Raw genomic sequence first — 24833 nt, 5'->3', positions numbered from 1 at the left:
TTCCATGTGTCCGATATCCTTGACATGCTTTTTCGTTGTCGTCGGTCTCGGCGATTAACTTTGACGCACCACCATCGAGAACGAACTGATGATATTCCTTGTCGATATCTGGTGTCTAGGGATATAATTTTTTGGTCTTTTCTGAGTTCTGTTGCGAAACATCCGTATCACCCTCCGCCGAAGAAGGGCATGCTAGTCGAACAACCATTACAGACGAAAGGGTGAATGGTCCAAAGACATGCATGATTTTGGCGGTCCGTTGTTTGTTCATATGGTGTCTCCAGCTGCAATTTCATTTATTCCCTGACCGATCTATATAATCAGTCCGTCTCTACCTATGTGCATAGGTAAAAAGGTGGGGGTACTCCCTTAATCCCTTGCTCCATCGTGATTAGGAGTATCTGGACTTGAGCTCATAAAAATATTGAATATAGAACCCTGGTATATGAGATAGAAGATAGACACGATATATTGAGTACATATGTAGAGACAAGAATGTATACCCGTAGTTACATTGGCCAAGAAAAAAAAGTCTGTCGTCATTTGGCGAATTTGCGAATTTCTCCCCACCACAGCTTCCTTTCCTAGTCCAACCGAGTTTCCCCAACTTACCAATCCTAACCTCTCACCGTCTACACAATGTCAAGAAACATCTCCTACGGCCGCGGAGGCGCAGGTAAACAGCGCCCCTATCTCTCAAGCGCCACAATCCACTAACTATACAGGCAACATAACCCGGCAACAGAGCGCGCCCACACCCAAAGACCTCGTCACACCAACAATCAAACAAGAAGTCTTCACAACAGGCCGCGGCGGCTCAGGAAATATGATGCACAACGATCCCGAGCGACCACAAATTGCGCGCGAGTCGCAAGACGTCGAGTCGCCGCCCCTGCGCGCCCAGCAGATCCCCCACCACACAGGCCGAGGTATGTTCTGGCCATAACTACGCGAATGGAATTGGCATGTTTGCGACGTTGTTGAAGCGGCCGCTAATGGGTGTGCTATTTTCCATAGGTGGCGCGGCGAACGCTTACATCCCTACGCCTGAAGAGGAAGAGCGCGAGAAGAAGATCCACGAGCAGGAGGCGGAGCTTATTCGTGTTCGCACGCAGTCTAAGGATCGTGTGAAGGAGATTGAACAGGAGAGGCAGGAGTTGCGGAAGGAGACGCCTTCTTCTTCTTAGGAGGGTTATTGGGTGTGGAGTTGGGGTTGCGATGTTCGTTCTTGTTGAGAGGGCTCGATGAGGCAGATTTTTCGTCTGCAATTGGCTGAGGATGTTTGCTTTTCTTCGGCTGCAGTGTCGATCCGGGGAGAGGTGATTGTCCGAGCAGAGACGAATCTGATATCACTGCGGGCAGTGCTGCTTCGATGCGAGGGTCTTCTTTTCCCTTCCCAGCTATTGGTCGGACTTATGGGTTTGTAGTATTTGCTTTTCTTTTATCTTTGCGGTTCTCCAATCGGCATTCCCAGTTCACATACTCGGGAATTGCTTCATACCTATTATGGAATATGGGAAAGGAACGGCGCTTAGGATACATTTGGGCGGGGTTGTGTTTTTCTATTGACATACGCTTTGATGTGTATTGCGATCATCTGTGTTTCCTGGAATTGTTTCCTAAACACGGAGAAATGATATACTCCCATGACAAGCGATCCTTGTCTCAATTGAAGAAACTATGATATGTACAATCCAATGTCTATGCTAATTACACGCTTCATGTCTCATTAGATGCATCGCTCACGCCGAAGCAACTGGAAAAGGGCAAGCAAATAAAAATGCAAACTCGCCATCAACAGACAAGCGGGGATACCACTCGCACTCGCGCCTGGGTCCTCGGAAGGAAACACCCCGTCGCATCAATCGGCCAGTTAATAAGATCTTGCCACTCCGGATCAAGAATTTCCCCAATCTCCTGCAGAATCCTATTCCCCCAATCGCCCATCCACCATGAATCCCTAAGATGGTGCAGAATAACCGCATAATGTGCCAGAACAACAAGCGCAAAGGGCCGGCGCGCCTCGAGCAGTTCTAAAAACTCCGCAGGGATACGGAAACTCCACGAAAATGCAAACACCTTCGGCTCGCCGCCCTTCATCAGCTGCTCGAGCGAGTGGCTGAGATGTTCAATAGCCGAGTCGTACAGATCCGTCTGGTGCGTCGGGTCCCGCATAGCCTCTATGTCATTCTGTCGCTGTAGCGAGAGAACCACCAGCCGCCACATGTCCGGCATTGTTGGGGCCGGGTCTTCGGGGTGAAAGAGCGGGTTCAGCTCGCTCGCCGTAATGCGTTCCATCGAGGTCACCAGGATACTGACTAGCCACCGGGTGAGTTGGAATACCTCGAAGAACTCGTCCAGCACGTCAGGCTGCTCTTCGTCCGAGTTGGTTTCGCTGTCGATTTGGCAGAAGCCGAAGGTGAATACGATCATTATGCAACACAGCGCGAAGGTGGCTTGGCTTTCTGCTTCCGGTGCGTCTTCGTCACTCTCGACACGGAGGCCTGCTAGCGCTTGTGCTTGGTACGAGCGTGCTGTTTCAAGATACCGCCATCGTCCGGAAGATGTGCTTGTTGAGGCGAGGTGCAGCGCTGAGAGGGCTAGGATGCCTTGGCGAAGGGCTGGGTAGCGGAGGGAGAGCTGGGGGATGGTTGTTTGCCATATCCGTTCGGAGGTAGGGTCCCCTGCCATAGATTTGTAGGTTGCTGTGCACCAGTGCATCATCAATTCGAGGTCTTTCAGGTGGAGGGTTTCTTCGATGTGGGTTGAGAGGCATGTTGATGGGCGCTCTTGTCGGGGTTGGGGATTTGACTGCGAGGGCGAGGACTCTGTCATGGCGGTTGGAGATGATGGCGAAGTGCTGATTGAGGGGATGAAAGAGCCGTGCTTGTTGTCTAGCCGGGTCAATCGGGGCCGAGGCGGATACTGGCTGAGCATATTGTAATCCAGGCAATGCACACAAGTTGAACTCTGCTCCTTGTACTGGGGGTTGCGTTAGTGGACATGTGTGAAGATGGTAGGATCCAAAGAGTAAGGTGCGAATGGGACTGAACCCTCCAACCTCACTATCAATGGAAAGCTCTGAAATTGGTAGGGCCCAGAAGCCCTAAGCAGGGGATTTCATACTCTAACGCGCCGATCACTTTGCATAGACGCCTGGCGTCGCTTATTTGACCAGGGAGATGTTTCGCATTGCATTGTAGAGGTGGAGAGACACAGAATGTTTATTTAATTCGGGGGTTGCAGTGAACTTGAAATCATCCCTCCAGGTATCACCCGAAGGAGAAGAAGGATTGATATCATGAAAAAGTCATCTCAGTCAAAGGCCCAAGCGGGGTGTTCATATTTTGATATGTCCATTTTCATTGAATCGGCATTCATAGCACCAAAGAGGTAAGAGTGGCGTTGTGTCCCAAATCGGTAAATGCAGGATGGCTCGTGCTTCAAATGACATAATCCAGTACCCACACGGGGCCCGGCGGGGCCGCCGTCTTCGCGATATGTAACTCCATTGATGGCATGTTTTCTGTCTTTCCATGGATCCTAGCTCGACTTAATGCTTGATTGAAGCAGCTCTTGAAATATTCATGGGAATGCCCGAATCCTTACGGTGAATCCAAACCCCAGACTTCCGATATTCTCGTATTCCAAACCGTATTAATAAAGCAAAACGGTAACTCGGATGTGTTATGCGGCGGATGAAAATACTTACCAAATTCGAACAGAACTAATGCGAGAGATGCGCGGCACTCTATCCAAGGAGAGTATAAGCACAAGCTAGATCCACTAGGAACATTCCAATACAGAAAACTAAACGAAAAAGCACTCCAGTTGTTGAGGACAACCCCCACCAGCCCCACCAGCCCCTATAGAAGAGTCCACGCTAGAGCCCCTTCAGGATTAGCGAGATGGGGCCAGCCAAGTCTATCCGAAATAAGTTTCAGTCGACGAGCGATGCTTTTTCCCGATCGGGGAAGACGCGCTTGCACCCCTGTTGCACTTATGCATGCCCAGGCGGACACATCTCGGATACATATCTTTATCCTCGCCCGTGATCTTTCCTTGCCCTAAGCTCCTTTTCGATTAGCACAGTTTCGCCTTAGCTCTCCAAGCCATGTGTTTTCTTATTTGGGAATGCCAGGATTGGTTATCGCAAGTCGCTTCCATCTTTTCACCCGTCAGCTCGGACTACTCCCGCCACAGCTCCGCAATGCCCGCCTCTAAGACTGTTTTAGGACTTTGAATTCCGAATGGAAGGAAACGTTAGAAGCCTAGATTATAGTAATCGGTCAGCTTTGCTTCCCTTTAACCAATTTCAGTCAATGGAGCCCTGGAATCCTTCCGAGACGTGTCAAAGAACTGAGCCTCTCATCCGCCCCCGGTTGTTAGCTCGCACGCAATCTATCCTGTCAGGCTGACTTGCGATCCACTCAACCGCAGGCATTCTCTTTGTCTGAGTCTTAGGGCCAACCCTTATTTGACTGGGGTTCGCTTTAGCGCTGTTTCGTACCTAGGTGAGCAAATGGCGTGCTTGGTACTCATGTTGACCACCTGGGCAAGCCCCGTGAACTCGGACATGCAGGGCAACGCATGACTTTATCGCTTAGACCGACTTTTGGGCCTGTTCAACTTCGGTGTACGGAGTACCGCCTCGGCTTTTGCGGGTGTGAAATTCCCCGGATTTAGGCTAATTGTGCGTGGTGGGTCTATTCTGAGCGGGTTTACTCCGTATAGAGGGCAGTTATTATGCCTTATTAAGGTTTAACAGATGAATCACACCAATTTATTTAACACTCGCCTTTCGCGAGGCTGATACCTTCACTTCACCGCTAAGCACATTATCACTGCCCTGGGTGGCGTCGATGCTAGGATGCGAAGCAGCGTCACCTCATTGATATTCTAGACCTGACCGAGGATACCACAGACGTAATGCCACGTCGAAGCTTATGTCATGTTGATCCTTCTCCTTCCGGGGAAATTGCGCGAGTCAGCACGGGGAGCAGCAAAATCAAGCTGCAATAGTACAGAGATAGCGCCTCGCCATGTGCTTTAGGTGGGAAGGATACCGTCCACCAAGCCAGATTTACTGATCGGCGATATGTTGAAGCTTTGGCTAGTTGGGTAGGTTAGACCCAAGCATTATTAATCTAGGCCGAGGAGAACAAAGATGTGAGGTGATGTGGTGTGTTTGGCGGGAATAGTAGCTGCATCAGAACAAAGGTCCAGTTGGCGACTCCGACGGACAGTTCGATATCTCCGTTTCAAGGGTTGGTTTTCTGATCGCTTACGCTTGCTGTGATGTGGACTGCCTCGGGATTCGGTGTGGTGCCAATGCCGAATTCCGCATGCAATCCGAGCCCCGGTGAAAATGCATATTTGTGGGGTTTTCGGTGTCTATGAGTCCGATGATTACGATTTGGTTATCTGTCAAAACAGGGGGTAGGGGGGTAGGTGGGGGGGTAAGGAGATCACACATATGCGTGCCTTTGCGTTGGTAGCGGGCACAGACATTGGCTTTGCTTCCCGCTCCGAGGTTTGAGAGATAACGATGCTGGTGATATTAACAGCGCCACTTGATACGTTTGGTGTTGCAGCCAAGAAGGCGTAATTCATGGCGTTCGGTGCACCCTCCCACGTTTGTACTAAATGGCATTGGTTTACACACCGAAGTTGAGCTGGAAACTGAGAGGTTGAAGTTTGTGGTGGTGGTCTGGCCAGCAGACACATTTTTGGTTCTTGAATTCCTTCGACACGCAAATGACTTTTGCGACGGTGCGTATATCTGTGCCATTTTTAGTAGTTTACATGCTGGGTCTTCATCACTGATAATGGCAATCCGGAGGTGTATTTTCTCATACCAGACAGAGATTGCTGTTGGTACCACCTTGGACCTTGACTCGAGAAGTGCAAAGTCATCTAGGGGCAGACAGGTGTAAGAGTAACCTAAGCGGGGATTAAACCGCCATTTCAACCTCTCCAGAGCTCTCCCAAATAAGTTATCTTACCACCATCGACCAAATCATCTGAAGCGTACAGTATGAAGTCTGGTTTTGTGGCTGATATCATGATATAGAGAGCAACGTCGATGCGAGACCTGTTGAAATACTGTATACAGTTCAGCCAGTCGCCGAAACCATAGTTCCACGCTGTTTGTCAGAGGAATCAGAGAAAACATAAAACGTAGTGTAGCCCGACCAGTTCGTGCCATAGTAGCTGCTGGTGTGCGATTGGCCGTGTAACACAATTGGGCTGACACCTCCCGCGCCGGCGCGATGGGCCGAAAAAGGTACCTCTGAACTCGTATGACTGACTGGACTCCAGCATCATGGTGTTAATCTCATGAGGTGACTCAACGGTGGCCCTTCCTGGCGCCTCAATCGGGGGCCGAGGGCGTCGGGTTGAACTTGACATCGGTAGATCATACATCCCAGATAATGTGTAAGATTAAAGACGCTGTTGCCAACGCAAAATGCAAAGAGCAATACAACGTCCTCACGAAGCTCAAAGCCGCAAAGGCAGAATGATTCCGAAGCATAGGTCTATTACGGAAAGAGTACGACTGCCCAGCAACATACGCACCGCTCCGCTTAACCCAATACCGATTGGAGATGGGCACCGAGTTAAGCCGTGAACAACGCAAGTATGCAATTCACCGATGCAAATCCACACGCAGCGCCATCTACCACCACAAAGGATCATCAATTTGTCTAATCCCAACCAAGGTCACCATTGAGCGCCACAGCTACTTCTTTGCGAACAGTTGGTTAGAATCCAGACGTGGTGCTATAGGTATAGACTAGGACGAGTATGTTGCCGCTCTCTTCTACGGGCAATTCTTTGTCGAGCAAAGGTGGCCGGTGGCTGTTAGGGTAGCTTGTGCCAATTTCGTGTATGGTGTACTTCTTGGTGTAGGTGCCGTTGCTATTGTACCTGAGGACGGGTTCGAGGAGTAGTTTGATACACTGCGAGGGCTCGTAAAATGGGGAGGTTGCGAAAATAGCGCCCACCGTTGTTGGACTCATTGAGGAAGTGTGGATGTTGTTAGTTTCAATCGATTGGATTAGGATCATTACCTCAGTTCCTCCATAAACCTAGCAGTCATTCCTTTTGACTAGTCCAGACTATCCAGATTGTTGGATTCTTCGCACATTTGACTGACCGCCAAGATTACTGTGAGCATTTTAGTGGTTGGTTGTCCGAAATCATGCGCGTATCCAACCAGCCAAGTCAAAGACCACTTGGCGTGCGAACCGGTCAGATTGCCATTCGCGATTGAAGCTCTGAGACACCGACGGGTCGGCAGGTGTGGAGAGTGAACCCCTAGCTGGGAGCGGGTGGCGTAGACGGCGCCGCCCCACAACACTCAGCCATTTGTATTTTTCAAGTATTTGTGCGCATCGACCCCTCTGATCTGGAAAAAGCCTGTCGCGTTTTTCGAGGAGCCTCAGCCGATATCGATCACATAATCGATATCGGTGTACATCTGAACTGAGCTCGAGCCGCCTACAGCAACTGTCACGGCGAGGTAGGGGAATGGCAACGATTGACGCAGGTATATTTTTGGGGCGAGAACGGAGAAGGAATCGAGGGTGAAAGTCCGGGACTTGGCTCCGACCGTAAAGTTGGAGGTGGAGGTGGAGATGGGGGAACACTTGGAAGCTTTGGTGGACATGACTCAGGGGTAGCAGATTATATTGTGTACGCGACATCCACGCGAGCAGTGACAGATCGAATCAGATTATTGCCTGCTCAAAATTGGGCTTTGGTGGTAAGTTATTCGAGTGTCGATTGGTCAATAGATTCTGGGGACGATCAGCAGAGAGATACGGGCCCGACATTGCGGGCTTGGGGATTAAGCGAGAGCTTCACCAAGAGATACCTAGATAGTAAGGAGTTAACATTACTCCGTATGTTGTACGAGGTTCGATCGGGGGTTGGAGAGTCGAGATAATCAGACATGTTTACATACGTACTCCGTAGAATGCCATCTGGTTTCCGGGGCAAACCTTGGAATACCTCATATCGCACTCACTAACATACCCCAGACTGGGGACTAATAATGTCATTATATTAATGAAATATGTACTCCGTACACTTCTCTAATAGAGATTCTACGCTTTTTCCCTGTTCTATCTTTTTGCGGTAATACTTCCGATAGACCTACAGTAATTCACCCTTAAGTTCTACCTAGGTAGTTTCTGTATCACACCTGGACAGTGATACATCCCATACAAATGATAGATCAGCCCTGGTTCCAGGGGGTAACCAAACAACCGGGACCTGTCATCCTCATGGGAGCCCAAGCGCTGTAAGGGTACATCCAGCCCTCCAGGGCTGGTCCCAGGTGCGAATAAGGGGCTAATTATAATTTCCTGTTCTGTACTCAATACGGAGTACTAGTAGTTCTGGAGTGATACTGCATGTGTATTTATGTACTCCGTACTTTATTATAGTTATATTATACAATTGAAGAGGTGATTAAGAATAGAATCTCTATATACCAGAACACAGCAACATTTTATTTTATCATACTTTCTTACCTAGTAAATAAGTGTATATGTAATCTCGTCCAAATCGGGTGATGAAAATTTCATGATCGTTTGCGGAAATGAACGAATGCGGACTCCCAAGACATCGGACTCTCAGAGCTCCAATTTCATTTTCATCATTTAATCATTTCATTCGTCGACAGTCCAAAACCCAATGGTCTGGGTCCAGGTCCCTGCAGAGTAACACTCTTGTATCCTCATTTTACTTTTCCTTTTCCTTTTTACTTCTCTCTCTCTCTCTCTTAACTCATTTTTTCTCGGGTAAGGTGATCTCCTCTGTGATCCGTGGAAGCCCCAGCCAATCTCCCGCACTTTGACAGCGTCATCGTGCGGTTGACCCAAGAAAAGTCTTCAAGGACTTAAAGGGTTGGAGTACTGAAGAGAAGATGATGCTAATATATTCTTAAGAAAGTACCTAGTATTCAACAACTCTGATATCGCCACCCGAGCTCATTCTACGGTTCACAAATAAAACTCTCCGACCCCTTCGATTCACTTTTCTGCCATACCGCATCGAATCGGATTCTTGAAAGTCGTTTTAGACTGGTCGGCTCAGACCAGTTTCGATACATTCAAAGGGGCCTGCTGCTTGTTCGCTGTGTACCCCGTTTCTCTCGTCAGCTGCGAAAAGTCGATGCTCCAAGTGTGACGTCTGAACATCCCGCGGGGTCGCATGTCGCATCTCCAAAAACCCCCCACCTCTCTTCTCGAACAACCAGGTAGTTAAGATCTATCAAATAGATCTTTAAAAAAATCAGGAACCCGTTTTATCTATCAGTCATCCTCGGTTCCTTACAATCCGGTACCATGTACGCCGTCGAGGATAGACATCATCCCGTCCCACCTCCGCTCTCAATGGATCGCATCTCTGCTCCGTCCGTCCAGTACCCGTCGGGGACCAACTCACTACGGCAATCCGACCATTTGGCACCCGTGACAAACTACCAAGACGGTCGCTCCTGGTCATTACAAGTGGTGCAGCAGCCCATCCGGGCTCGTATGTGTGGATTTGGTGACAAGGTGGGTGATTTTTCCGCAGTTATTGTTGTGCCACCTCTTAACACATCCACAGGACCGGAGACCTATCACTCCCCCACCATGCATCCGTCTCATTGTACGCGATGCGCAAACCGATAAGGAAATCGATATCAAGTATGTCCAGCCAGCGACTCTATTCCTCTCAGCTTTCTAACCATCTCTTCCTCTCTAGTGAGATCGATACCTCATTCTACGTGCTCACCGTCGACCTGTGGAATGCCGACGGTACCAGCGAAGTCAACCTCGTCAAGCATTCCGCCACCTCCCCCTCCATCTCTACCGCGATGTCCTCCTCATACCCTCCCCCGCCTCAGAGCGTCTCTCCGACCTACCCGGGCTACAACCAGAATCAGTACCCCGTTGGGTACCCTCCGCAGATGAACAACTACTACGGTGGTCAGCAGGTGGCATACCAAAACCAATACGGCCAACCAGTGACGTACCCACAATACTACTCCGGTGGTCAAATGCCAGCGTCTATGTCGCCCGCTGCGCAACCTGTCACTGGTGGACCCGGTGGCATGTTCACTCGCAATCTCATCGGAAGTCTCAGCGCCAGTGCTTTCCGGTTGACAGACCCAGACAACAAAATTGGTGTGTGGTTTATCCTGCAAGATCTGAGTGTACGGACAGAGGGCACTTTCCGGTAAGTTCAATCGGACGATAGGAATCACTCGAGATAATCGCTAATGGGAATCCAGTTTGAAAATGAGCTTCGTTGACGTGGGCACGTCTACCGAAACCTCCAACGGCGCCCCGGTCATCAATCACGGAACCGCACCAGTTCTGGCCTCGGTTTTCTCGGAACCCTTCCAGGTCTTCTCCGCCAAAAAGTTCCCCGGTGTTATTGAGAGCACCCAGCTCAGCAAGTGCTTTGCGCTACAGGGTATCAAGATCCCCATTCGCAAGGACGGAGTAAAGGGCCCGCGCCGAGGCGGAGATGGAGACGACGATGATGAAGGCGACTATTAAAAGAGCAATTCTTTGATCCATAGTGCATTACCCGATACGCGGGCGGGGCACTTGGCTCAGCGTATTGTCTCATCTTTCCTGATCTTTGTTTTCTTTTTCCCTTGCTATGAATCAAGACGTGAGGAAAAATGGCGGCGCGTGGCTTATGGTGTTCTGGGCAAAACTCGGGCTTGCGGGTTTCAATATTGCTACACGGACCGGTGCTGGAGGGGTTTCTGTCTGGTTTTTGTTTCATGGCTTCTCTTCTGTGTTTTCCCTTATCCTTTTGTTGGCCTCTGGCTGTGTCTATTCATATCCTCCGCGGTTGATTGCCCGCACGTACATACACTTTTCTTTCGGCGAATCGAGGTCCGGTTTGAATTGCTGAGTGCCGAGGCTGATCGCCCGGCATAGAAAAAGTCGTTTGATATCCAAATCCACTGTTGCTGAGTTATCTATCCGGATATTGTGCTCTCAGTAAATGTACTCGCTGTGATATCCACAGGTGTCGAGTGGGTCCTGTAGATCGTAGCTTTGTCTCAGATGGCTTTGTATGAGAGCATGGTGTATTCCATGTCCAATAGACAATATGCAATATAGTCGTAGTCGGAAATACCTTGGCCATTTAAGTCTCACAATGCTCCACTTATTCAAGGTACACACTATGTCCATTTCTCTGCTAATATTAGAAATATCTACTAGCCAACCAGTATTGCAATATCGGGACCTACCATATCTCCCATGCCAGACCATCCATTCGACCAAATGCCCAAAAATAGCACCAATATCCAACCCAAACATCATCCTAACCTTCCATCTTCCAGTTCTAGAAAGCAGCCAGGAAGCCACTAATCCCTACACAGCACATGACCCATAAAGGATAGTACATACCATCCCACACCCAGCGTAGTACAACAAACCTCAACAAATCCCAACCATCATCATACCCTCGCCACACAAACCAGCTCACAGACGTCACACCGTCCCTGACAGAAATCCGAAAACACCGGACCTGACCCTGACAGAAACCCGACAACACCGGGTTGTCCAACACGAATCTCCCAACTCATGGCCCAACATGAACTTCAACGAACTCCCCACGTCGGACAATGTACAACACCCGTGGAACGGACTGACCTCACCTCTCTGCCTGGTTCCAATCGCCCAGGCGCGCCAGGAAATCTTTGGATGATCTTTCAGCAGGAACCGGCCTGGATAATCACCCAACAGGCTCTGCCATCCTCGCCACATCCTGAACCAGGGCAGCACCGTCTTCTAGACGGAAACTTCGCCAGTGCGGTAGGGTGGTATTTCCCTCTGCATTACCGATATGGGTATTTGTAAGGCATAACAGTAGACGAGGTCGATTTTTTCCGGGTATGCGTGCTGCTGCATCGCCTGCAGGACATTATTATTCCGTCGCAGCTGGAAACCCCGACGCAGTCGCAAAACTGGACTTCTTCGGCGTCTTCGGCATAGCCAGGTTAGCCGGCACCGGGCGTGGCATGCATGTCGTGAGACATTGCATGTTGCTGCATGTTCGCCGGTTTAGATAGAGCGTCAGTGGCGTTGTTTCCTCGGAAACGACGTTTCCTGATGAAATTTTTGGGTAATGGATGCGTTCATGTCTCGGGCCGTTGGTGGGTCGGTGTTTTCTGGGGAAAGTAGGAGGCGAGGTGTTATGGGGGCGTGGGGGGGTTGGTATGTTGTAGAGTGGAAGTCCTACCTACGCCGTATGTTAAGAGGGTTTTGAGTAACGAAATAACGTATAACGTACTCCGTCGATGTCATTTGGATGGAATAAAGTGGATACTTGCGGGTTAAGCCGACTGTTACCAAGATCTTTGGAGCATTAGAGACGTGATGTGGTTGATGTTCCAATTATAAAACTGAGACAAGCGCAGAGATCTTCATCCGAACCCCCCGAATCCTCCAAGGTCGACGGATATACCAATCCACTTCTAATCACCTTCAATCCACTATGTTATGTATGTATCAGCCACTCGGATTAGCGTAGAGGCCTTTCCCTCATCTTGGCAGACGAACGGTTCTCCATGTCTCACATCTCTTCCTCTAAGCGACGAAAACTAACATCCTCGGTAGTAACCCAACCTCACACCGTTGCATAAACGATGCAGAAAGTAATTAGATTCGGAATATTGAGTGTATAGAGTACAATGCTGTCTCAAACTCGCCCCATCCACCATTCACCATCCAATGAGACCCTCGCCACCTCAGCCATCGTAGCGGCCAAATCCGTCCATGACGGTCCCTTTGATGTTTTGGTCCATTCTTCTCGGAACATGTGCAGCTTCTATTTATATTGTTCTCCTGATCGGTCTATATAAAGAGGTCCAGCAACCGCCCTGTCTTGGTCCCATTCAAACCAAACATCTCTATTCAACTTCACAAAAAATACCTTCAACCCTCAACACCACCCAAAATCCACAATGAAGTTCACACTCACCTCCCTCGCCCTCCCCCTCCTCGCCGCCTCGGCGCCAGTTAGCGAGCCAGCCCCAAACCCAGCCTTCAGCGTCATGGCCATCCGCTCCGCCTCGCCCATCCACTACCTGCAGCTGAACGCCGCCGGCCAGAAGTTCTACCTCGGCGGAAACACCGCCTCCTACTGCCCAACCCAGGTCAAGAACTGCCCACCAGGCAACCAAACCGTCTTCGCTCCTGGCGGCAGCTCTCTGGTAAGTCACGATTCACACTATACACCATTCCCATCCTACAATTTACCTACGAAGTACAACCCCTAACAATCAACAGGACACAATGGTCCCCGGCGGCCAGCAGGTCTACATCGACCCTACTGGTGCCCTCAGCTTCACCCAGGCCCACTCCGCCAATATCCCGCAGGGTTCCTCACTCGGCCCGTTCCACTACGCCGCCGATGAACCCTGGGCTCACTACTCCTTCGCTGGTTGGGGCGCTAGTGGTTTCATGGCTTGTCCCGCGGATGATAACCGCTGGCAGGTGTTTGCCGCTATTCAAAATGCTACTGTGCCCCAGGGTAATGTTGATGAGTGTCTCGGTTTCTCTGCTGTCGCTTTGGATTACACTGGAGATGTTCCTGCCTGGCAGTATATCTAGATTAATGTGATTGATGACCTGATGGCTTTCTGGTCGATGTTGTTTTTCTAGCTTTTCATTTTGAATATATCATAATTACGCTCCTTAATATCTGGATCCAAGTTCTTTCAATGTTGGATTTAATACAGTGATAATCTGTCTCATGACTTTTCAATGTCCTGGTTGTATGAATTGTACGAACCGTAGATACCTGGCTGTACCTCGACCTGCGGTACCGGGCCGAGAAGCTTCAAGAACACCGGTGTGGTCAAAGTCTACAGTCAGACTCGAAGTAGGTTGAAGTTAGATTCTGTCGGTGGCTGCAGGGGTTGTGGAAGAAGGGTAACACCTGTCTCACTCTACGCTATCTAAAATAATACAAAGGAGACATCATAAAATAATAGGAAAAGTATATCTAGTAGATGTATTCCGTGGGACCGCCAATGGCTATGGAGTATTCGTGCGCACAAATACTCAGCCATGACTTTATTCAAGAGCTCGCACGAGAACTGGGGTTTGATCAGGGTGCGTACCGGCATACGGCAGACCTCAACAATGGTAATGATGTTGACATCTCCGTGGATATAAGCACCAAGTGCCGGCACCCTCCGCCTACGCTGTCTCATGGGCCCTACCGGTGAGACATTGTGGTCGAGAGGGTTGGGGAGAAGAAGAAGAGAAGAGGAAGAAAGGTGGGAGGGGTCCTTTTATATCTCCAACAACACGCGCGCCTTCCCAAAATCAACAACACACGTACACACGCAACTTCCCAAAACAGACACGAGACTTGCTCTGCCCTACACACGTGCAAGGCTATTCAGGCAGTCAGCTATATTTTGTCTGTATAGTACCTAGCAACTTCCCAAAACAGACACGAGACTTGCTCTTGCCCTACACACGTGCAAGGCTATTCAGGCAGTCAGCTATATTTTGTCTGTATAGTACCTAGCTAGAGCTCTACGGTGAGACACTGCTGTCAATACGCAGAAATGATATTCGTGAAGTGCGACTAAGTAACATAAAGGGCGTCATATGGTATCCTATGCCCCAGGCAGTAGACAGGTCATCAATCAATCCACACACTTAAACCACCATCTAACTTCCATGCATCTATATGCAAGATCTAGTCCGAAACGGGAACACCTCTCGGAGTCCCTGTGATTCGCTTGTTTATCCAGGCCACTGAAGTGGCATGCAGTAAGGCAGCCTTGCGGGTCTCTGCCACTGAATAGATAAGCCTATCGGCTTATAATGTGGATCAAACCCACGGGGGGTTGACTTGGGGTTGAGACACCCATAATTCCCCCTAGAGAGCATATACAAGGTGCTACTGCCAACATCCGCGCGTTGGACATTGTGCTCGTCTTGGATGCATGCAACACCAGACGGCAAAGACCTATACCAGACTACCTGTCTGTCAAGAACATATTTTGAGCAAGTTGATGTCAAGTGCGACTGGATCTAGTTCCGCCAGATCTTAATCGCCTTGTCCTTGCCTCCACTGCCGATCTTTTGTCCATCGGGACTCCAATCAACGGCAAACACCTCGTCCTTGTGTCCTGGAAGGTCCATCTTGAGCTTGCCGGTGCGCAGGTCCCAGATCTTGAGAGTAGTGTCCTTAGACGAGGATACCAGCATACGCGAGTCTGCCGAGAAACAGCACTGGTAGACTGCGCCCACGTGGCCGCGGAAGGTGGTGATGAACCTGGAGCGATGTTAGCTACAAATCACAATAATCAAAGACGACAAACACTCACTTTCCATCACGGCCGTTCCACAGCTTGACGTGGTTGTCGAATCCAGCTGAGGCGATATAGGCCATGTCGGGAGAGAACGTGACATGGTTCACCTCCTTTTGGTGGCCCAGCATCCGTGCGACGGGCTTGCTCGAAGTGGACGGCTCCCACAGATACATTGTGAAATCGTCACTGGCCGATACTAACCGCTCAACGATGTTGTTGTTCACCGTCGCCGCCTCCTCGAACTTCTTGCGCGCAGCGGCAACCTTCTCAGCCTCGGTCGCAGGGACCTTGCCAGTGTGGTCGTGGTAAGAGGTGCGAAGAGCAAAGTCTGTTGATAGCGCAAGGTGATTGACACGGTGCGCATGCGCCGCCAGGGTCTGGAGCAGGGTGCCGTCTTTCGGGTTCCAGATCTTAATGGTCTTGTCGTGGGATGCAGTATAGATCTTGCCAGTACCACCCCATTTCACACAAGTAACCGACGACTTGTGACCGGTGAGCACATGATCAGTTACTCTCGAGACAACGTCCCACACGCGCACCGTCGAGTCCTTGGAGGCGGACGCCAGACGCGGCCGCCCGGACTCCTGCACGTGGTATGGCTCCCAGGCCAGATTCGTGATCCACTTTGAGTGGCCCTTGAGCCCCGTGCCTAGCGCTGTGCCCTGCTTTGCATCCCAGAATCTCACGGTGTTGTCCATGCTGCCGGTCGCGATCATGGCGCCGTTTGGTGAGTATGCGACTGCCAGCACCCAGCTAGTGTGACCCTTGAGCGTATGCTTCGGGGTTCCAGTGTCACAGTCCCAAACACGGGCAGTTGAGTCTCCGCTTCCGGAGACCATGGTGGAGGATGAGACTGGGGAGAAGGATGTTGCTAGAATTGCTTCGCCGTGGCCCGCGATGGAGGCCGCGCATCGTGAAACGGCTTTCACTCGGAAAACCGCCTGCGGTGTGTAGAAGAGCGATACCGTATCTTCAGTGGTCTTGATCCCGGGCTGGAGTAGGGAGTGGTACACATCACGGAGAATGTCGATCGTTTGTTCCTCTTTTTCAGAATGGTAGGCAAATCGGTATGGTACTCGCCCATCATCCTCCTGGAAAGAAATCGCCGTCAATACAACACTCAATTCTCAAGTAGTCACGAGTCTCAGATCTTACATTTCCTTGTAATGTGTTTAGCAGAGTCTCAAGGTTTTTCACATTGGCATCGGCGACTGGGACGGAGACCGCAGGCCCGGTGGGCTGCCCCGTTGCCTGGTCGAAGAATTGAACTCGAACACTACCCAAATCGGACGGGATACTCTCAATTTCCTGCTGCTCACGAGCCTTATCAGCCTGAACGAGCTTTTGGCGCTTGCTAGGGGAGGATAGAGGGTCGCCATGGTTATTGATTTTGAGGTCGATGGGGGAAGAAGAGAAATTTTGACAAGCAAAAATATCCCGACGCTTATCTTATCGGCCCTATCGATTCATCCATCTACACCACCTCGGTCATGAGAGTTGGGCTTAACAATGTCGGTTTATTCGTTGAATTCATTGAATTCACTGGATTCTTTTTCACCATCGGTCTCCAGGGGTACAAGTAGACGTCCAACAGCAAGACCAACCACAACAGCCACCAGTGTTGCAGCGCAGGACATCATCTGCGCCGTCAGTGAATCGCGAGGCGTCTCATCCACCGTTGGCCTCGCATTTGTCAACCTTGCAACAGCTGAAGCAGTGCTCTGTCAGATATGTGACAGCCAGACTTATGTCAAGACAATCATCAAGATTGGTGTTTTTGAACCCAGCGAAATTCTGTTCATGAACACTGCCAAAGAGTCGAAGCTCCGTTATATCATTCAAGAAAATCTGCCAGATCCTATCTTCACCTTCCTGGACCGCAGATGGTGGTCTGAAAAGACAGGTCACGAGTATGTGGATCGGCTGGCTTTTCCAGAGGAAGTCGACTCGCTCAAGGTAACTCTGGGCGGGAACTATTTCGCCGCGTGTTGCTTCGCTGCAGTATGAACACCATTCATGTTGCCAAAAATAACTGCTCACACAGGAATTAGGTTCTCAAGTATGTTGAGGTCGAACTCCAGCGGTCTTTTACCACGCACTCTCTTCGGATACGCTTCGAACCGTCCCAGGGGTCCATGACAATTGACTTGGCGACTATTGTATCCCTCGAACTTATCCAGAATCTGCAAAATGCGAAGTCTAAAGAAAGTTTGTTTGGCCTATTGAACGAGACATTGACGCCTATGGGAGCCAGACTACTCCGAGCTAGCATCTTGCAGCCTTCAACAGAACGAGTCAAGTTGACAGCCAGATACGATGCTGTGGAAGATCTGGCCACCAAAGAGGATATGTTTGTCTCTGTGAGGCAGGCTCTCAAGGGTTTTATTGATGCAGATAAAGTGTTAACTGCGGTAGAGTCTCCAAGGCTAGCCAGTATTGAAGGCTCGTGCTAACGGATTATCAAGATCGTCTTGGTCCCCACCAAGCGAACAATTCAATATGTCGAGCAGTCCGTTAACAATGTCATCATGCTGAAGGCTTATGTGTCTGCGATCAAAAACATCTTCCAAGCGCTTGGAGCAGCACAAAGCGATTTGCTGCTTACCATACGCGAAGTAGACTCTACATCCCTTTGGTGTTTACCCAAACTAATGCACTTTAGTTATGCGCCCCTGAGGGGCATCGTTCAATTGAGGAGCTGATTGACGCAACTTTGAATGAGCATGTAGCCTACCAGTCAAAGCCGCTTGATCTGAGGAACCAGCGCATTTACTGTGTCAAGGTCAGGAGTCGTGTACTTCTGCACTGGCTACAGATTGCTAACATGAATTAGGCCGGCGTCAACAGTCTATTGGATGTTGCGAGGCAGACCTACAAAGAGGCAAATGCAGACGCCTTGGAACTGATTGAAAAATTATCAGGCATGTCTGAAATCATGGCAGTTCATGAATGATACTGACCTATCTCAGAGAGTTGCGATATGGTCTTGGACTTGAAGTATGACACAGCTCGGCAATACTACATCTGTATACCTGCTACAGAATCAGGTCCACTTCCCGACATTTTCATCAATGTTTACCGCAAGCGAAACCGCATTGAGTGCCAGACATTGGATTTGGTCAAGCTCAATCAAAAGATCACAGATGCCCACAGCGAGGTGATCAATATGAGCGACCAGACAATCCAGGGCCTGCTCCGAGACGTGTGCACTGAAGTATCCGGGCTCTTTCGTGTCAGTGAAGCGATCGCAATGCTAGACATGCTCGCAGCATTCGCTCAGCTGGCAACGAACAATGAGTACATCAGACCAGAGCTGACCGACACTCTCGCCATCAAGGCGGGACGTCATCCGATTCGAGAACAGATTCATAGCAGCAAGTTCATCCCAAACGACGCATATGCAACACCGCAAACAAGGTTCCAGATCATCACAGGCTGCAACATGAGCGGCAAATCGACCTACATCCGCTCACTAGCCCTGATTACAGTCATGGCGCAGATAGGCTGCTTTGTCCCAGCTCAGTATGCCTCCTTCCCTATCTCCCACCAGCTCTTCGCCCGCGTCGCGACGTCAGATGATCTAGACGCCAACGTTTCGACCTTCGCAGCAGAAATGCGGGAGATGGCATTCATCCTTCGTAACATCCAGCCACGCAGTATGGTCATCATTGACGAGCTAGGTCGCGGCACTAGCACAACCGACGGCCTTGCTATTGCCGTCGCGCTAGCAGAAGCACTAATCTCCAGTAATGCCCTCGTCTGGTTTGTCACGCACTTCCACGACCTGGCGCAGATTCTCGCCGAGCGCAGCGGTGTGATCAATCTCCACTTAGCAGCAGACATCGCTCCCGACGCATCCAAGATGACCATGCAGTACCGCATTGCAGAAGGTCCTGTTCCAGATCGTCGGTATGGGCTCGTCCTCGCAAAGCTCGCTGATCTTCCACCTGCTGTCTTGGATAAAGCGCGCTCCGTCTCAGAGGCAATGGACCAGCTGGCTAAGCATAGGAACAGCCCATCGCGTGCTGTCGCTATTGCCCAGAAGCGGAAGTTGCTTTTGTCTCTGCGTGAACAGTTGTTCCTTGCCCGTGACGGCACGATGGATAACGCTAGTCTTCGGGCTTTGTTGATTAAACTGCAGGATGACTTTGTGCTGCGCATGGCTGCTATCAACAGAGAAATGGCACTGTACCCCGATGATGAAAGTGAGACAAAGGCTCCTACTGAACCTGTTTCCAACTTGTCGGTTCATACACCTGAAACCCAAGCGTTGGGTTCAAGTGAGAGTACCGAGGGAATGGACAACACACGGGTGCCTGAGCCTATTCTGATCGAATCCGATTTGGATTCTGCATCCGAGAATATCTCTGACAACGATAGTGTGGTGTTGATCTGATGGGCTTGAAGTTGATTATGATGGTAAGTGAACTGGCCTTTGTATCCCTCTATTCCTGTATATCATATTTATGTACTTGTATGGCGACGGTCAACGGTTTCTCAAGGCCACATCATTCCTCAATATGACATCAAACACAAAAATAACACGGATTACCTCCATACAATACATTGTATCTGCATTCGCTAGTAGGTACAGCAAAAAAATAACAAGAAATTTACCCCAACACATGATATACCTTTTAATGGCGCTCCCGGTCATGCTGTCAATCAAACATAGGCCAAAGCAATACCCAATCAACATAAGAAACGTAAATCTATCAAGATGTGACAGTGAATCAGCCAAAGTGGAACAAGGTTTGCTTTCCCTTATTCTTCTTTCCTTTCTTGCCATTACTTGAGTCATCATTGGCGGGTTCAGCTGGAGAGGCGGTTCCACTACTCGGGGCTGAGCTCCATGCGTTGGGCGCAGGGCCGCGGTTATCGTTCCAACGGACGGTGCCACGCGTCTTGCCAGCCATGAGGACATTGGGCTTGGGTGCTGCAGGGAGCGCTGGGAATGAATCAGCGCCGCTGGAGGCTGGGGCGGCGGGAGAACGACTGGAAGATGGTGCTGCAGATGATGGGCGGCTGACCGGGCTAGGCATTGCGGGACGTGAGAAAGATGTCGGCGGGGCTGCTGCTGCCCAAGGGGTAGCAGCAGGAGCTTTTCCGCGGCGAGAGGAGGGACCAGCTGCGGCAGAGAGGGGAGGGAAGGGGTTGGAGGGGGCGGCTGGGAGGGCGCCGCTTCTGCCCACGGCGGAGCGGGAGGATTTAGCAGTTGATGATTTCAAACGCAGGACGCGGTTGCCGCCAGTGTTGACACCTGTTGACATGCCAGGTAAGAGACCACCGGCTGGAAGGGCTGGGTAATCCTCGTTGATGGCACGCCAGTCATTCCAGGCTTGCAGGAGACCGGAGCGTTTGGACTCGTCCTCGTAGATATCAGCGAGCTCCTTGATGAGCTTGCCCAGCTCGGTGCTGGATGTGTCAAATAACGAGAAGAAGGCATCGATGAGCTCAGTTGCCGAGATGGAAGAAATGCGGTAGCTTGATACTCTACTACGGAATTCGGCGAGTCTGGTGGCATCGTTGCGGAGGAGGTTCGAAGCACGTTCAATCACGGCCTCATGGCGCATTCGGCGGGCCTGGTCTTGTGGGGTGGCTGGCACGGAGTTGGCAGAAATGTTCATGCCTTCAAATGCTGCGGTAGGAAGAGGCTGAGAGCGTGGTGCGGGGGCAGATTGCACAGGAGTGGCAGCAGCGGATCGCTCTGGAGCGCGCACGGGTTGGACGTCATCTCGAGTCAGCTGGCCGCCAAAGTTTCGCGTCGAGACAGACTGAGAACTCTGTATAGCCATCTGTCGCTGGTATGCAACTTCCGCACGGGTCATTGGCTGTGCACTGGATACTGGTAGAGGCTCGGCGTTGGGGTCACGGCCTCGACCGGCACCGCGACGCTGTCGTTGCTGCTGGTAAGGAGTGCGCATATTATCGAATTCGGCCAGATCAACCAATCTCGCGTCTCGGCGAATGTCTTTAGAAAGGCCTTCAGGGTGTGCCTCGATTTGGTGAGCCTTCAAGTCCATTTGCGACTCAAAAACGACGAACTTTTTTTTCCAAGCACTCTTTATCCAGACAAGCGAAATGATCTTTATGGAAGTGGTTCTCCAATGCGTTGTAGTCAATATAGTATTGTTGTTGACGGTGGGAGGAGCGTCGGTCACAGATGTGGCACCGTTCGTGTTTATCGCGGCAGTGGGCGTACAGCTCATCGTCACCATAGAACCGTTGGCGACAGAAACCACATTCGGGGTGCCCCTTGAAGCCACTTTGGTCTATAGCTCCAGGCTTGTCATCTCCGGACCGTTCGTGCTTACGCAATTCCGCCATGGTAAATAGTTCATGCTCATGGGTAAAGACCTTCTTGTTACGAGTACAAAGGTCACTATTCGGACGGTACAGTCAGTTTCCCGTTCAATAATTGCGTAGGGTATGATATCGACATACCACATAACTTTGCTGTGCTTGCTCTTTACATGGCGATGCAAGTCTGGCCACCCCAAACATGCCACATCGCAGTCCTCATCCGGACAGTTGTATCGCAGCAACAGCACTGTGTCTCCGAAGATCTCATCGCTTTCATATTCGATTCCAAGGTTTTCGTCCGTCCGAGCAAAGTCCTTCTTGTTGAACTCCTCATATCGCCGTGCTGGATCATCTGTGAAAATGACGTAGTTCGATTCAGTCTTATACAAGTCAGCCTGTGAAACAAAATTCTAATGAAAAGCACCTCAGCTCGTCGAGGAACAGTCGCAAGATGACCATACCCTGCAATGAGCACAAGCCTTGTTCTTGTACAGTGCCCGCAACCGAAGCGCACAAATGTGACACGTCCTATGGTTACAGGGGAGACCGAGGTATGTTCAACGGCAGAAGCGCAGATAAAGCAGACTTCTCCATCATCTGCATCGTCGGTGGCCGCTTCTACCGGTTTCGTTGTTGCTGGCGTGGCTTTCGAAGGCTGGGTATCGAGTTTGTTGGTCTGATCGGTATTGCGAGTTTGTCGGCCTACATCGCCAGCGCCGGCGCCACGACCGCCGCCGCGTGTGCGAGGCCTAGGACGTTTTTCTCCGTCACCGGTATTGTGTTGCGAATCTGCACGGCCGGAGGCAGCTGCCCCTCCGCGGCCGCGACGACGCCCGCCGCGACCCTGGCTAGAAGAGACTGGGTTTGAGGCCTGGTTGTCGGCCATTGCGGAGACGGAAAGGAATGTCACGATACAAGCTGCGGCTTGGCGTCAATATAGGGTGTGCTGAGGCTGTAGAGTCCTAGGGTTTGTGGATTGTGGTGGGGGAGTGGTTCTGGGGAAAAAGTGAGATGCCGCTGACTGATCCCGCATGCCGCATTAGATGAGGATATGAGGTCTTCAACCGATTACTCGCCTTGTCTCTTTGATTACGCGAAAAAGAAGCTGCGCTGAGTGACTGGGTAACCCATAGATTATCTATTCAAAGAGTAGTGCTGTGTTTGCCCATTGCCTTATACAAACACCGCCCCTGTGAGCACACATATTGGGCAAATTCATAGGCTTGTTAGCGCCGGCCTGAATTATCAAGCCAAAATCGGATGAGCTGAGAGCGAATAAAAGACTTTTTGATGCATGCTGATGGAAATGCCACTGGCCACAGTCATCTATAGACCATAGGAGGTCTAACAAAGGAGCATCAGGAGCTGTGCAGCGAGCAAACGCCGAGGTCCATGATGTCCAATGATATAATCCAACCAGGAGCCCATATTGTAAGGCTGTAATCTACTGTCCACGTGGAAAGGATCTGCACATATGTATATCATGTAGGTACTAGATTCGAGGACCTTTGAGAATCACCAATGGAGGGCTACACTAACTCCCGCTGGAGAGCATAAGCAAGTCAAGTCAAAAACAAATAAGAATGGCGAGCGGAAATTGCTCAAGTTCACGCCAGCATCCCCATGCATCGCAAAAAGAGGAAATAACAAATAAAAAGAACCATGAAAGACGAAGGAGAATCGTTAAGAAACAGGGCTTGGTTTGGAGCCTGCTCTTCCATAATGATCAAAGCAAATCTGTCACCCCCGAACTATTCATCGGGACTATACAAATTCTGATTGAGAATTTTAGTCATGGTGAACATGTGAACTCGATCTTGCTTGAAGACAGCCCGCATAGCATCGTCGCACAGGATTTGGCGGCGATCACTGGGGTCCTGAAGTTCGTTCTCGCGAATGTATTGCCAAACCTTTTTGACAGTTTGGGGTCGTGAAAGCTGTGTGGAATTTAGCAAAGGCCCAATGACCAAGAATCGGGGAAGGTTCTCACGGTGTGTTCTCCCAGAAGTGCAGACAGAGGTTCAGAAAGGTTCATAGGTTTCTATGGTCGTGTTAAAATTGCTGGGAGATTTTGGGAGGATGATATAGAAAAACATACGTGGAAACCTGTATTTCGGTTGACCTCCTTCTTGGGCTCTTCGCCTGAGTCAACATCTGAATCATCTTCTGCCTTGACCCTCTTCGAGGTCTTGGCTTTGCTCTTCTTCTTCACGGGAGCTGCACGCCGGGTGTTGCCCCCACGGGTAGGTCGCGCGCGCGAATTCTCTTCAGCTTGCAGCTTGGCCGCGAACGCCGCATCCGCGTCGGTATCAGTATCGGGCTTGTGTTTTTTGGCGGGAGGCGATGCGCTCGCAGGCTCGGAAGTGGCATCGCTGGAGGCCTGGCGCTTCACTGGAGATGTGGAGGGGGGCGGGGAGGGCACAGCTGATGCTGAATCACCATCGCGCTGATCATTGCTTGGGGCAGTTTCATCGGGCGATCCGCCCACGCCGTTTTGTTCGGCGTAGCGATCAAACCGCTCCATAATCAGCTGCTTGATGGTAGACTTTGCGAACATCAGCCACAGTACATCGCTAGTCATCCTGGATAGCTTCAAATAATAATGCGCCATCATTCGACGTAACTTGACTGACCTTCATCGGGGTGAGATCATAGCCTACAGCATCCTGGAGACCCTTGCGAATTCGCTTCTCGGAGATGGTAGTGAGGTCGCTTTTGGCCAGAATGTCGTCAATAATGTCGATATATTTTTTGCGCACGTCAGAAGTCACTATTGCGCAAGATCACCGATTAGTTGGGAGGCTTTTTGGAGAACGGTAAATTGGCACTGGGGCAACACCGAGGTAGCTTACACGACATCTTGTTACTAGTAGATCACGTAGATTGGCTGCTTATGTTGAGACGTATGAGCTGAGTCGAGCTTTGCAGTTCGCGATTGAGGATATCGCGGTGTTTGTAGAGGAGTATGGTGGTCGAGCGAGAGCTCGGAGTTGTCAGGTGGGCTATACTCAAGTCGCACTGGCGCTTAGGACCGGCGGGGCATTGAAGATAGAGAAAGGCCAGGCGAAATAAATGCAGAAACGGGGGGTTATGAATGAAATAATAGACAAAGACTTGGTGTGGTAAAGAGCTCGGTGCAAGATATGCAGTCTAAAAGAAATGTGTATCCAAA

At 50.4% G+C, this 24833-nt stretch overlaps 10 protein-coding genes across 10 annotated transcripts; 5 read left to right on the top strand and 5 right to left on the bottom strand.

Moving 5' to 3' along the window:
- Positions 1 to 639: 639 nt before the first annotated feature.
- On the top strand, positions 640 to 1187 carry N7519_010197 (DUF3602 domain-containing protein; the record flags this gene model as incomplete). The annotated part of the gene is made up of 3 exons (XM_057296970.1): positions 640 to 676; positions 726 to 929; positions 1018 to 1187. The coding sequence occupies 3 exons, from the start codon at positions 640 to 642 to the stop codon at positions 1185 to 1187; spliced, it is 411 nt and encodes a 136-aa protein (XP_057144852.1).
- A 607-nt stretch (positions 1188 to 1794) lies between these two features.
- N7519_010196 (uncharacterized protein) lies at positions 1795 to 2937 on the bottom strand (the record flags this gene model as incomplete). Its single annotated transcript, XM_057296969.1, has 1 exon — positions 1795 to 2937. One exon carries the CDS (start codon positions 2935 to 2937, stop codon positions 1795 to 1797), a length of 1143 nt encoding a protein of 380 aa, XP_057144851.1.
- A 4174-nt stretch (positions 2938 to 7111) lies between these two features.
- On the bottom strand, positions 7112 to 7672 carry N7519_010195 (uncharacterized protein; the record flags this gene model as incomplete). Its single annotated transcript, XM_057296968.1, is given in 3 exon segments — positions 7112 to 7280; positions 7294 to 7406; positions 7463 to 7672. The coding sequence occupies 3 exon segments, from the start codon at positions 7670 to 7672 to the stop codon at positions 7112 to 7114; spliced, it is 492 nt and encodes a 163-aa protein (XP_057144850.1).
- Positions 7673 to 9356: 1684 nt separating this feature from the next.
- Positions 9357 to 10559, top strand: N7519_010194 (velvet factor family protein; the record flags this gene model as incomplete). The annotated part of the gene is made up of 4 exons (XM_057296967.1): positions 9357 to 9569; positions 9622 to 9701; positions 9760 to 10233; positions 10289 to 10559. 4 exons carry the CDS (start codon positions 9357 to 9359, stop codon positions 10557 to 10559), a joined length of 1038 nt encoding a protein of 345 aa, XP_057144849.1.
- Positions 10560 to 11606: 1047 nt separating this feature from the next.
- N7519_010193 (uncharacterized protein) lies at positions 11607 to 12094 on the top strand (the record flags this gene model as incomplete). The annotated part of the gene is made up of 2 exons (XM_057296966.1): positions 11607 to 11845; positions 11893 to 12094. The coding sequence occupies 2 exons, from the start codon at positions 11607 to 11609 to the stop codon at positions 12092 to 12094; spliced, it is 441 nt and encodes a 146-aa protein (XP_057144848.1).
- Positions 12095 to 12988: 894 nt separating this feature from the next.
- N7519_010192 (putative IgE binding protein) lies at positions 12989 to 13637 on the top strand (the record flags this gene model as incomplete). The annotated part of the gene is made up of 2 exons (XM_057296965.1): positions 12989 to 13237; positions 13314 to 13637. 2 exons carry the CDS (start codon positions 12989 to 12991, stop codon positions 13635 to 13637), a joined length of 573 nt encoding a protein of 190 aa, XP_057144847.1.
- A 1440-nt stretch (positions 13638 to 15077) lies between these two features.
- N7519_010191 (uncharacterized protein) lies at positions 15078 to 16737 on the bottom strand (the record flags this gene model as incomplete). Its single annotated transcript, XM_057296964.1, has 4 exons — positions 15078 to 15321; positions 15374 to 16449; positions 16514 to 16669; positions 16714 to 16737. 4 exons carry the CDS (start codon positions 16735 to 16737, stop codon positions 15078 to 15080), a joined length of 1500 nt encoding a protein of 499 aa, XP_057144846.1.
- Positions 16738 to 16848: 111 nt separating this feature from the next.
- Positions 16849 to 19754, top strand: N7519_010190 (MutS family protein MSH4; the record flags this gene model as incomplete). The annotated part of the gene is made up of 7 exons (XM_057296963.1): positions 16849 to 16931; positions 16978 to 17359; positions 17410 to 17769; positions 17824 to 17973; positions 18021 to 18140; positions 18192 to 18283; positions 18332 to 19754. 7 exons carry the CDS (start codon positions 16849 to 16851, stop codon positions 19752 to 19754), a joined length of 2610 nt encoding a protein of 869 aa, XP_057144845.1.
- Positions 19755 to 20091: 337 nt separating this feature from the next.
- Positions 20092 to 22547, bottom strand: N7519_010189 (E3 ubiquitin-protein ligase HEL2; the record flags this gene model as incomplete). The annotated part of the gene is given in 4 exon segments (XM_057296962.1): positions 20092 to 21387; positions 21404 to 21740; positions 21803 to 22056; positions 22086 to 22547. The coding sequence occupies 4 exon segments, from the start codon at positions 22545 to 22547 to the stop codon at positions 20092 to 20094; spliced, it is 2349 nt and encodes a 782-aa protein (XP_057144844.1).
- An 865-nt stretch (positions 22548 to 23412) lies between these two features.
- On the bottom strand, positions 23413 to 24520 carry N7519_010188 (SWIB/MDM2 domain protein; the record flags this gene model as incomplete). The annotated part of the gene is made up of 5 exons (XM_057296961.1): positions 23413 to 23598; positions 23652 to 23702; positions 23760 to 24206; positions 24295 to 24431; positions 24514 to 24520. The coding sequence occupies 5 exons, from the start codon at positions 24518 to 24520 to the stop codon at positions 23413 to 23415; spliced, it is 828 nt and encodes a 275-aa protein (XP_057144843.1).
- Between the last annotated feature and the right edge of the window lie 313 nt (positions 24521 to 24833).

This window comes from Penicillium mononematosum, assembly GCF_028829835.1.
Source record: "Penicillium mononematosum strain IBT 11891 chromosome Unknown utg000005l:1.0-9366267.0:1.0-9372171.0, whole genome shotgun sequence".
Classification (NCBI taxonomy): Eukaryota; Fungi; Ascomycota; class Eurotiomycetes; order Eurotiales; family Aspergillaceae; genus Penicillium; species Penicillium mononematosum.
The sequence above is the reverse complement of the archived record's forward strand: the minus strand, read 5'-3'. Positions and strand labels throughout refer to the sequence as shown.